The sequence below is a fragment of the Lissotriton helveticus genome, chromosome 7, assembly GCF_964261635.1.
Source record: "Lissotriton helveticus chromosome 7, aLisHel1.1, whole genome shotgun sequence".
In the NCBI taxonomy this organism is placed as follows: domain Eukaryota; kingdom Metazoa; phylum Chordata; class Amphibia; order Caudata; family Salamandridae; genus Lissotriton; species Lissotriton helveticus.
In genome coordinates this window covers 599,480,029-599,492,893 of record NC_136068.1, presented here as the reverse complement: position 1 = coordinate 599,492,893, position 12,865 = coordinate 599,480,029, and the positions used below count along the sequence as shown (strand labels likewise).

At 46.7% G+C, this 12,865-nt stretch overlaps 1 protein-coding gene across 10 annotated transcripts in view; it reads left to right on the top strand.

The window, feature by feature from the left end:
* The window catches only part of FGFR4 (fibroblast growth factor receptor 4), a 104,182-nt gene extending 93,365 nt beyond the window's left edge, over positions 1 to 10,817 (top strand). For all 10 annotated transcript variants that reach the window (XM_078652786.1, XM_078652789.1, XM_078652787.1 and 7 more), the window contains 9 exons: positions 386 to 531; positions 655 to 776; positions 1,843 to 1,953; positions 3,088 to 3,278; positions 4,794 to 4,916; positions 5,296 to 5,366; positions 7,935 to 8,072; positions 8,439 to 8,544; positions 9,744 to 10,817. In XM_078652786.1, the coding sequence (XP_078508912.1) occupies positions 386 to 531; positions 655 to 776; positions 1,843 to 1,953; positions 3,088 to 3,278; positions 4,794 to 4,916; positions 5,296 to 5,366; positions 7,935 to 8,072; positions 8,439 to 8,544; positions 9,744 to 9,896 (1,161 nt within the window). In that variant the 3' untranslated portion in view covers positions 9,897 to 10,817. The remainder of the gene's footprint in view (positions 1 to 385; positions 532 to 654; positions 777 to 1,842; positions 1,954 to 3,087; positions 3,279 to 4,793; positions 4,917 to 5,295; positions 5,367 to 7,934; positions 8,073 to 8,438; positions 8,545 to 9,743) is intronic.
* Positions 10,818 to 12,865: the final 2,048 nt, after the last annotated feature.

Genomic DNA, 12,865 nt, shown 5'->3' with positions numbered 1-12,865 from the left:
CTCTGTTGTTTTCCCCACAGTTCCCTTCCCACTATCCTTCATTTCATTCTGTTCCTCCCAAGTCACTGGTATCTTTCACAATTCTCTTTATTGCCCTTCTTCCCTCCAATTTGTAATGCTTTCCGCCTATTTCTGTCCCATCATTCAATTTCCCTCTTTTCCTCTTTTCTTTCTGTTCCTCTCTCCTCACCGGTCTCTCCAGTTACTCTTCTCTTTTTCCTCTCGTCTTCAATTGCTCTCCCTCTATCCCTAAGTCCCTCTCTATTTCTTATAATTTTCTTTTCTCTTCACCTCGCCCCCCTCTCTTTCATTTCTTCGCTTTCTTGATCCTTTCATGCATGTTTCTCTCATACCTTACCTTACCTGCCTTGCCTTTTATTTGCAGTTTTCCTTGGAGTCAAGTTCTTCGGGGAAGTCTAGCACCTCCCTGGTGAGGGTCACCCGCCTTTCATCCAGCTGCACCCCTATGTTGCCCGGAGTTCTGGAGTTCGACTTACCTCTGGATTCCAAGTGGGAGTTTCCTCGAGAGAGGTAATTGCCTGGATTGTGTCTGAGATGTTCAGTGGGGTATTTGTTCTATATATGTTCGGGACCTCAGATTTGATAACCATGGGGTATGCAATAAAATCTCACTCTTTATTTGCTCTCTTGCAGATTAGTGTTGGGAAAGCCCCTTGGGGAGGGTTGCTTCGGTCAAGTCGTTCGAGCAGAAGCCTATGGTATCAACAAGGATCAACCTGATAAAGCCATCACTGTGGCCATCAAGATGCTGAAAGGTAGGTTTGCCTTCTCTCCCATTTCCCCTTTCAAACCACCTTTCTTCCTTTGCTAGGGTCCCTTTTGGCCTCTGGTTCGTGTCACAGTAGACGTCCCCTGTTGGCTATAGGTCCTCACCTCTGGTAATTCTTTTCTTCAGCACCTTCCTGTCTCGCACAATGATGGACAAGACTTTACGCATAAGTTACAAAACCACATATTACTACCATTTTGAGCAACAACAAAAAAGGCCTGTTCTGTAAGAGTGAAGAACTCGTAGTACAGAAACAGCAAATGAACATGGCAACACCTCACCAGTTAATTAAAGGAACAAGCATAGCTTGTTTCTAGGTAGACAAAGATTAACCTTCGAAGAGATTCTCACTTTCTTTGAAATAGTAATCCGTTTCTGGACAGTTTATTAAGTGTCCTAGTGTGTCTGTGGAGTCAGAAAGAACTGTGAGATTACTCTACTATTGAAGCCTACTCAAAGCTAAAATTGTGCCTTCTAGCTATGATGGCCCTCTAACTGCAGTAAAGTAAAATTACCTTTTCTGCTGCCACAGCTTAGGTTTTATCTGAGAGCTTGAGATCATGATCACTACATTATTACTAAACGCAGTTCCTTCTTTTGCTCTAGCTGTTTATTCCTTGGTAGTGGTGAATGTGTTTTGGAGAGGGAGAGATGTTCTTTCACTGGAGTAATAATAAGCAAGGGCGTAATTAAGCTGTGTGCCAATCTGAACTCACCTTGACACAACACAACCTGAACTCACCATCACACAACACAAGTTGAACTCACCTTGACAAAACACAAGTTAAACTCACCTTGACAAAACACAAGTTAAACTCACCTTGACGCAACACAACGTGAAGTTGCCTTCACAAAACACAACATGAACTCCACTCTCTGCCTGACTCATAATAGTGCCCAGCCTCAGGTCATTTGGCTTTCTTCCATGGCTCCACGAAACTCTTCATCTATCCTCGCTATGCTTTCCTAGCCTGCGCTCGTCCCCGTTTACACCGTACCATGAAGTTCCCCGCCCTGGCACCCATGCTAACACCGCCCTGTTTACCTCGCAGAGAAGGGTACGGACAAGGAGCTGTCAGACCTGATCTCGGAGATGGAGCTGATGAAATTGATGGGGAAGCACAAAAATATCATCAACCTGCTGGGGGTCTGCACCCAGGACGGTGAGTGGTGGGCGTAGCAGGGTACCCAGGACAGCAAATTATGGGGTTTGTGGGACGTTCAGGATGGTGAATGGTTGAGATGGCAAGTGACTGGTAAAGACAGGGGCACTCATTGGGGAGTGTGTGTGTGAGAAGATGCTGACACCCAGGACTGTGTGACAGGCAGGGAGTGTTTACCAGTAAAATGGGAACAGGCGGGGGGGGGGTGAGATTGTCATGTACCAGGCACGTTGCTAAACACACAGCAAGATATGGTCTCGCCGTGCAATATACCAGGGTATAGACCTGCCTCCCCTGCCGTCCCTTGACCCTCCTTAAACCTGGCAATAAGATCAAGGTAGACCATACTATTGCTCGAGGAGCAACTTCTGTCACCTATATATGTTCTTCTGGACATTTCCTACGGTGGAACATTTTGTAACCTGTGCCAAGTTTAGTTGGCCTGTATGTTCTCTAGCGATACTGTTGTTTAGGTATAATTGGTCTCCTCTCATACATACCGCATCTGAAATATGTGCACGGGGCATTTCCGGCTATGTACCGTAAAACTCAATAACATTTATTTTTTTTTTAAATGGGAACTGGGAAGAGGAAGTGACAAGTTTGGCAAGTTGGTGGGTAACAGGGGCTCCACGATTTAAAACTACACAGAGGGTATCCAGTATGGCGAGCGTCAGAGATTCACCTACAGCAATCAGTTACATGGGGAAAGGAAATCAGTGACGGGGAGTGATTGAGTTCCTCAAAATGATGACTGGGGAGCATCGAGAACACTGGAATGGGGCAGTATAGTGTGTGATTGCGGTCTGGATGGTGTGTGACTCTCTGAGATGTGTCCAAGTGACCGCGTATAGGGAACACAGAAACATGAATGACAGGGACGGGGCAAGACAGATACCAAGGTACCCGCTAAGGTGGATGAATGTTAGGACACCTAGTGTTTGGAGCAGTGCGTGTGTAGTGTGTTGCTTTCAGATGGCTCCTGGCACTTCCAGTCGGACCATGATAGGGATGTTGGGTGAGGCATCTGCAGGCCAGACTTGTAATTTGTCTGTGGCTCTTGAATTGCACTCTGTTGAATATGGAAATCCATAAATGTGAAAATGTCTAAACCCTCTGGAACTGTGCACACAGGGCCGCTGTACATGGTTGTGGAGTACGCCTCCAAAGGGAACCTGCGAGAATACCTGCGTGCCCGCCGGCCGCCAAGCCCGGATTACACATTCGACATGACCAAGGTGCCAGAGGAACAGTTGTCCTTCCAGGACTTGGTGTCTTGCTCTTACCAAGTGGCACGGGGGATGGCATACCTGGAGTCCAAGAGGGTAAGAGACCAGCAAGTCATGATTAACTGAACAGGGCAGGTGTCTGGACGAACGTCTTACTCAGTTTTATTCTAGTTTGTGGCAGGTTTAGGTACTAGAACCTCATAGAACAGTGTGAGAGGATCCTTGGGCCTAATGTTTGGCAAACCTCGTCGACTTGGCCTGAGGTGGGGGTCTTGTGAACTATTAAGAGGTGGACCTTAGTGACGGGTGGGAAGATAGCCTCAGAAACTAATGTGAGGCATGCCTCTGTACAATTTGAGGTTGCCTCAACATGGAGGCAGGCCAATGGGGTCTAGTGGGAATTGGACCTTGGTAGTTAATATTAGGTGGGCCTGGGGGCCAATAAGAAGCCGACTTAAGAGATTTGGACTGAGGCAGTACTGAGACTAGTGTGACCAGGAATTCGGGTCTGTAGTGGCTAGCAGCTTTAACACAGAACTCTGGGTCTGTAGGTGCTAGCAGCTTTGACACGGAAATCGGGGTCTGTAGTGGCTAGCAGCTTTGACACGGGAATCGGGGTCTGTATTGGCTAGCAGCTTTGACACGGAAATCGGGAATCGGGGTCTGTATTGGCTAGCAGCTTTGACACGGAAATCGGGGTTTGTAGTGGCTAGCAGCTTTGACACGGAAATCGGGCTCTGTAGTGGCTAGCAGCTTTGACACGGAAATCGGGCTCTGTAGTGGCTAGCAACTTTGACACGAAAATCGGACTCTGTAGTGGCTAGCAACTTTGACACGAAAATCGGGCTCTGTAGTGGCTAGCAACTTTGACACGGAAATTGGGGTCTGCAGTGGCTGGAAGCTTTCACAGCTAGTCAAAAGTGACTTTTGTGGTCTACAGTACATTTCCCCATGGGCACTAGTCGGATGCATTCCTTAAGCCTACCTTAAGGCAACTCTCTGAGGATAGAAAGAAACATGTCTAGGGCTGGTGTGGCGTGGGTTCTGGGAGACTAATATGGGAGAGTTCTCGGGCTCATGTGAGGTGATATTTGGGAGGGCACTGGGGGAGGGGCTCGAGGGCTCGTGTTATTCTTGTGTCCAGTACTGTCAACCTGTTCAGGGGGGGTGGGGGTGGAGATAGCTGGCGTGACAGTGCCATGTTCAAGAGGCCTGCTTATTACAGCCGCAGACACGTGGGGCAGCTCTGACTGCCTGAGCTCCCTGGCCCTGCATTGTTGCTCAACCGGAGTGCCTGAGCCCGGAGAGGGTGGGAAGTGTGGGCCCTGGGGTGGATGTGCGCGCCGTGAACACTGGGATGGGACCCGTGGGAAAAGGTCAGAGTTCAAAGTAAAGTCTTTGTGCAGAGGAGGTAAGGTGAGAGGGCAGCACAGCAGCCATAGAGGCTGCTCCAGGTGTGTACGGATGCTGGAAAAGGGGATGCTTCGATTAGGCGCTAAGAGTGCAGTGCGTGGTGGAGGGTGGGGGGGTACCCAAAGCCACCAAAGATGAGTGCTGGGAGATTGGATGCTTGCTGAATGGCCTTTAAAGGGACTTCTCTTCCCTCTGCAGTGCATCCACAGGGACCTGGCAGCGCGCAACGTGCTGGTGACTGGCGAGAACGTCATGAAGATCGCTGACTTCGGACTGGCTAGAGGAGTGCATGACATCGATTACTACAAGAAGACGAGCAACGTGAGTGATGCATCCTGGGAACTGTCCACATCTGCCTCCACCATTGCCTACAACCCCTATACTATAGTCTCCATACCAGCCCCTCAACAAGGACCCACCAGAGGCTCCATGCATGTCTCCTCACACACCCAGAGGCTCCTATTCATCAAACTCTCAGCTCCCTTCCCTCTGTCCCAGCCCCTCCAGCCTCTTTGTCCATTTAACTCCCAGCATCCTGTATCACTTTCACTCCCACACCCCTTCCTTCTCTGCAACTCTTGGGAGGTGACAGTGACTCGAAGGAAGAAAGTGGCAAATTTTGGTATAGGACCAACACTCCAGGGAGGAGTCGCTTTGCTGTGGATTGGGGTCGTGACTCTTTGTCTGTTTGTCCCCACAGGGCCGCCTGCCAGTGAAGTGGATGGCACCCGAGGCCTTGTTTGACCGAGTGTACACTCACCAGAGCGATGTGTAAGTTAAAGGACATTGGGGGGCGGCAGGATGGGAAACAGCAGGAATAATCGGGAAGTAAAATAAACTAATCCATGAGGTGAGACTGACTGACTAATGACACTTACAACGCACCCACCTGCATCAGTAGCATGTGTCCAGGATGGCTCAGTGATTTGAATGCTTGCAGCTAACCGCTCCTGTGATCTGCAGGTCTCAAGTCTGAATGACACAAGGCATACTCAGGTCTGCCACACTGCCAAAGTAGGCACATTGAGTACCCTAATTTGAGTGATAGCAAAAGTTGCAACTTACAGTACTTTGACCAGCATGGTAGGTACTTAGCGTTAGAGAAAAAGAAATCTCATTGCTGCTGGGGTTCTTGGTGGCCTTGTGGCACCAGCTGAGTGAGTTTCAAGTCAGGAAGCCCTTAATAATAAGACATTGGTCTTAGATACTTTTTTAGTTTATTTGACTCAAACTCTGGTTTGAGTCAAATACACTAACACAACTTAAAAATACGAGTTCTAAAAAAGAAAAGCTTGTGCGTGGAGTATTTCATTTATACCTCATGGTATGGAGCCGTCTGGCAGCCTTATTAGAAGAACTGCACCTACAGAAACCAAGTTTAACCCCCTGAATGCTTGGGGACTAGAGGTCGGATGTTAATTTACATTATTTATGACATCCTTTTTTGTGAGTTGATTCACTGTCTTAGCAATCAGAAGATTACCATTGCTGTGCCCTTTCTCTGTAAGAGAGAATTTCCACTGCTGCAGTCCATGAAATACCTGTGCTGTGTGTGTTTATGGCAGGCTCGCACTGCTGCTGAAGTAGTGTGCCTGGGGCCATTTTATAGTAGGATGCATTGCCCGTATTTTTACTGCTGTTCATCTTTAACCAGGTCTGCCAGATGCACAAAAGGGTACAGAGCACCCTACCCGCTGTTCACCCCAGGGCAGCCACCAACTCGTACTGTTCTGGGGGCAACACATTAGTGAAAGACAGACCAGCTGATAGAAGCAACCAAGTCCGCCTTACACAGTGCATGCGGCACCTGGCTTGCACTTCCAAGGGGAATAGCGATCTGCCTGCAGACGGGTGCAATGAGTGACTGCACCGGCCCGCAGGAGGTGAATCGGGGAGTCTATGGGATTCCTTTCACGCTATTTATTACACCACCGCTTTGGTGCACAGTCAGTATCCCTCCTGACTTTCTCTTTGCCTCTGTACTCACATCCATATTATGGCAAGACTTCGGAGGCAAAATGTTTCCCTCATGAGATACAGGTCACACCCCATGCTAATGAGGGATTGTCCCCTTAACTAACCCTGGGCTGTGAGCTCCGCTCTGTTTGCGGAGTTTTCCACGTTAAGTAGAGCTCGTGGAGTTACCAAAAATTGTAGCGGAGCGGAGTTTTTTTCCTCGCTCGCGTTCATCAACGTCAAGTGAGGAAAATCCCCCTCCCGGCGAGATTTTTCCTCGTTTGAGATTGTCAACATCAAGTTGGCGAGCACGAGCTTCGAAAATCAACCTCCCGGTGAGATTTCTCAACACGGGCGGTCACATTTCTCATTGCGAGTGGTTGCGTATGCTCGTGACTGCTTGCGTTGAGAAACTGTTCACGCTGAGAAAGCCGCTGCTCAAGTAAAAATTCACAAGAGTGGCAGAAAGGAAGCAGCGTCCACTTACGCTGTGCATGGTGCAGTTTGCGAATATTGCACAGTGCGGAGAAGCATCTGGTACTGAAAATCACAGCAAAACTGCATTTATCGAAAGCACTCCGCAGCTCGCAGAGCTCTGATTAGCGAAGCAGAGGTTTTTTTTGCACTCACGGCGCTCCGCTATGAGGAACTCCATCCAGGCTTACCCTTAACATAGGGCTAGCAGCATATGTGTGCCAGTTGAATTTGTATTACAGAAGGGCCTCAAAAGTTTCTGTAATATTACAGTGCCCCAGGAGTGCAGAAAATGAAATGGGTGCACACGCTTGTTACACTCAGGGCGCTCTATGTATGTAATATGGCTCCCAGGTGCTTATCTGGGATATATTTTCACAGCACTTAAATGTTTGGGAGAAAGGGCCAGATAACAATTGCTGGAAGAAAAGCGGGACATGGTTAGTTAGCTCAATTGAACATTAGCTCAAGAAATGGGCATGCAAGTTAATCATTGCTTCGCTATGAATCTTCTCTGCACATTCTCCTCCCATCTGTTCTGGTTTTAAGACAAGAAGATCATCCTGAGATTTAATGTATCAGCGCTTCCTTCTTGGCTTCTCTTACCGGTTTACTTAGTAACCAAGTGACTTTTGCTCTTGTTTATTTTGTACGGATTTGTGTAGTAATTAGCTTTCTGCTTTCTATCTCCCTTATGGCCCCAGAAATGTGAATCCTGCTGCTTGCTCTCATCTCCATAGAACTAGCACATGGGTGGGAGCTACCTATAGGGTTGTTGCACCTGTACCTCCTTTTTCTTTGGTGTCTACCCTGGTGCCTGTCATTTGCGTTCTGTGCCTCTGGGCTGGCTTTGCCACTTGTGCCACTAAGCTCTGCAGTAGTAACCATTCCTTGTATCTTGTTTTTCAGGTGGTCTTTTGGGGTCTTGACGTGGGAAATATTTACTCTTGGGGGGTCCCCATACCCTGGTATCCCCGTAGAGGAACTCTTCAAGCTACTGCGAGAGGGGCACCGAATGGACAAACCCTCCAACTGCACGCATGAACTGTGAGTACCCCACTGCATAGTATGATAAACCAGGGAGGGAGGGAAGGGGAGCTAGTTGGCCTACATACCAGGCTCCTGGTCGGGGGAGGACAGGCATGGCAGAAGGGTTAGATGGACTTTACCTCAGATTCTATAAGAGCCTGCGCATTAAAAGATAGGTTGTAAATATGGCACACCAGCTGAACTCAGGATGGTGAGTGCCTTGCAACCATTGCCTGCAAATAGGCCCAGTTAAGTTAAGGTATGGTCCTCACAAATGATCGGGAGGTAATCAGAGGGTGGGGGGTTCCAAAGCATGCTTTGTCATGTACTGTAAATATGCCACATTCATGGATACATTCTTAAAGTACTTCCTTATATTTGCAGGTACATGCTCATGAGGGAATGCTGGCACGCGGCTCCCTCACAAAGACCCACCTTCAAACAACTAGTGGAGACACTAGACAGGATCCTTGTGACTGTGGCTGAAGAGGTGAGTTGGCTTTGTTAAACTTCTCTTCCTCTATTCCTGCTTCTTTCAGTGTCTCCAGGTAGCTCTGTGTTTGATGGCACAGCCTTCAATGTTGGGTGACCAGGGTGGCAAGGTTCTTTTTTAGGGGTCTGATTAACATATATGGACATCTTTTCGAACACCATGCCCGGTATCTCATGTGAATTCTTTCTGCAAACGATGTCCTTGCGTGAAATGCTCACACAAGATGCCGGCATGCCACACTTTATGCTTTACACATAATTTTGCAGAATTGCCCCTAAATTTTCCATGAAAAAAATTACTCCAATTCGCACACTCCTTATAGATTTAGCGTAAATTGTCCGCTATCTGGTATCTGTTTGGAAGTTGGTTAAAAAATGCTGCCCTGAAAAGAAACTGTTTTCCCCGAGCATCTCTCATTCTCTCTGGTTGAGAGGTGTGCACTTTTTCACTGACCCAGTGATTATGCTCACTGGGCTTTATTAGTCTGTTTCTAGACTTGTTTCCCGGAAAGGTTCTGGGAAGCACTTGCAGTCCATCCGAGGGCCATGGGTTCCTTTACTAAGGGCATGCAAGGATGTGAATCTTGGCAGCCACCTGTCAATCAGGACCCCGAACACCACCCACTCCTTGTTAGTTGGTCCCACCTTACCATGCTTGATCTGGTCAAAAGATCAGCAGAGGGCTTTTCTTGGTGCTTTATCAGAGACCAAGATAAAACTGGTGTTGTGTAACCTCACTCTCTGTCTTAGGGGAAAGGTTCTTCAGCCCCATAACCGCACCCTGACATCCTTTGTATCACAAAAGGATGAGAGAATAAAGGGGTATACGGTTGTCATGGGTAACAGTGGTGAACAGTTGGAAAAGGTTTCCTGGCAAGTGCACAATCGTTTTTCCTAGACCAAAGTGCCCAGCTTTACTTTACATATACACACAGCGGGCCCTGCACCTCATAATCCCACTTCTTCACAACACTCAATACACCGCTGCCTTACAGCATTTGTGTGCTGGGGAAGTTAAAGAGCACATAGACAGCTGTAGAACAGGATGCCAGGGGGTGTTTATCTATCTTTCTAGGATGTTTCTGTCTGTGGAATGTCTGTGTTAGGCAACCTGTGAGTCTTGCCTTGATTTGCTCTGTTCAGCTTTTTTTTGGTTGGACCTTTACTCATCTCACTCCTGATTGTCTCTGCCCACAGTATCTAGACCTATCCATGCCCTTTGAGCAGTACTCGCCAGCCTGCGAAGACACCACCAGCACCTGTTCCTCCGACGACTCTGTCTTCACGCACGAGCCTGCAGTGCCAAGTCTCTTCACCCATCACACAACCACCTCCAGAGTGGGCACCTGAAGCGGAGGCTGGGGCACCTGAAGAAAAAGAGGCTGAAGGATATAAAGGGAGAAGCTTGGGTAGAGAAATGGACCTTCTGAAATTAGGTAACCTCTCACCTGGCCTCTTCCCTCTCCACTTCGATGAAGAACAGTATCAGCAGCGTGCACCAGACCAGCGTGGGCAGGAATCACTTGGCCAGAACTTCACTAGGCCACAACTAAGTGCAAGCTCCACCCACAATGGCGACCCAGCAAAGATCCTTCGAAAGATTCAAAACTTCACTGACTTTTCTGACCTTTTGGTGCCAAGGCATGCCAAGTTTTGGAGAGGGTGGCTCATACAGTGTCATATACAAAGGCATTTTCAGTGCCATGCCTTTTTTTTTCTCTTCTGTGCCACGAATGTGCGATCGCAGATGCCTGGCCTTTACCCTGGCTAGGGCCATGCTTAATTTGCTGCAAACCCTTTTCCCTTAAGTGCCACAGATAAACAGATTACCATTGATAGAACTTCCAAAGTGCCATTGATCAACAGATTGTCTGTGGGCAGACCTTGCTCTGCCTTAGTGGCATCTGTTAATGGGATAGTCAGTGACCGAACTGTCTCTCCCTCAGAACCACGTATGAAGGAATTAACCTCCATGCCATCGGACCCTTACCAGGGTCACCCAGTGGTAGAATGTTTTGCATCTTGTACAAATGTATACATATAAATATTTATGTTTGTAGCCTTTAAAATGCAGATGAAATGTGCTTTATAAATTATTCCTTTTTTTTTTTTTGATTTTTGCAAATGTCAGACTTTGAGGAGTTTCCTTTTACCGCACCGCGGTTTAGGGGAACACCACACCAGTCTGTGTGCCTGACACAGATGGCATAATGAAGGAATTGCTGAATGTTGAATATTTTTATACACAATATATTTATATCTCTATATTTACATTTGCATTGAAGTTGTCTTCTTTCTTAGAAACAGCATATTGGGGGTGGCGGTCAGGTCAGCAGTTCATTTTTTTTAAAACAATTAACCAACATAGTGCAACGTCAGATAAGTAGAAATGGTTCCAAAACGTCACAGTCTGATGAGAAAATCATAACAAAACACCTTCCTCTTGATGGTTCATGCAGCCTTTTTCAGAGGTTCTCATGCCAGAATTTAGAGCAAATGGGTTAGATTTTTTTTTTCCTTGCCTTTTTTTCTAAGACATGAGGGGACAAAACAGTTAATGCAACATACATTAATGGGCAGATAACACCACAAAATAAAAAAAACTGTAAAAGTGGGGAAACACAGTACTTAATTTTAAATCCCTAGAAAGGTCCCTGTTTATCGCACAGTGCTTTGTTGCTTCTGAGCTAGGTTTTTTTTCCTGAAATCCAATACATAGATATACAAGATCTGAAAAGTCTGTGAACCACAGTGTTCAGAAGTGGTTTCGGGATTTATTCTGGGTTTGTCAACCATCAAAATAAATCTTGTCTCACTGCTTGTTCGAATGATCAGGAAAAACACAAAAAGAAAAATTCATAGACAGATTGCAGAACAATGTCATACATTCACCCCAGTACAGAGATCTGGACCTAAATCCATAGTTGTTTTGCTCACCATGCCATTCCAGTTTGAACCCAGCCATATGCAAATCGGTCTGGACTCTGTGGCTCATGGGAACAGTCCAGCACGAACTGCCAGGCCAGGTCCTTCCTGGACTGGAAACAAGCATCCTAGGACCGTTTTCGGAGTTTCACCCCTCATCAGCCAGGATAGCTTGACTCCAGTGGCATGGAGAGCACGGGACCCACGTCTGGGCAAACCCGTACCACTCGGGGTGACAAATGCAAAAAGAACAATTGTTGTACAGAATACAGGACAATGTCATACATTCACCCCAGTACAGAGATCTGGGCCTAAATCCATCGTTTTTTTGCTCACCATGCCATTGCAGTTTAGGGGCTGAGTGTTTGAAAAGTTTCAGCGCTCCATCCATCTCCTTGAGTTTGCTTTGTTCGCCTTAAGTTGGCAGGGTATGCTCAGGTCCCTTGCTCACTCTGCCACTGGATTCAAGCTAGCCTGGCTGATGAAGGGTGCTACCCAGAAACCGGGCCCAGGATGCTTGTTTCTGGCTCAAGGAATACCTGGCGTGGCAGTTTGGGCTGTACTGTTCCCATGAGGCATAGGGTCAAGACTTATTTGCATATGGCTGTGTCTGAACTGAGGTGGCGAAGTGAGCTAAAGAATGATGATGGATTCAACCCAGATCTGTGACTGGGGGGTGAGTGTCTGAAAAGTTTTCAGCGCTCCGTCCATCATCTCCTTGTATTTGATCAGGAAAAACACTGTTTTTTCATCTAAGGGAAATAGTGAAAAAAGCAAGAAATTGCATCTTAATGATGTTAAATGCTAGCTTCTGCTATGATTTTGGTGGTCGAAATGTCTGTCATAAACTGAAAGGAAGACTAATATTATTTTGAGAATTTTTACAGAAGTCTAAATAACACATTTTCGCCATCTGTGCCCAGAGACGAACTAGCATTTAGAGTATGAGAGTTTCTGTCAGTAACATTTTCTGAAATACCAGTATAACTGTAGAAATATTGTGTTAGTTTCGGGCCAAACAATTACCGGAGGAGTTATTACTGGAAGGCTTAGACAGTCTCATTCAGTGGTTAAGTCAATGGTATATTTAATAGGTATTGCCCAGAGTTTAAGTCTCTGCAGACCTGGTGCCTACAATCCTTATATCATTTGGGGGATTTGGATGGTATGGTTCAAGCGATAATGCATTTTGAGCTTTCTGGTTCTTGTGTTAAGCCACCAAGGTTCAGAATTCCTGGTCCAAGAGTTAAGTTATTTGAGGGTCTAGGTCACTGAGGTGAGGGATAAAGTGCAATTTTTTTTCAAGACATAAGCACTCTAAAGTCACCAAAAAGATACGCATTTTGTCTTACAAATCATCCAAATATGTAAATAAGTATCAAGTCACCACAATG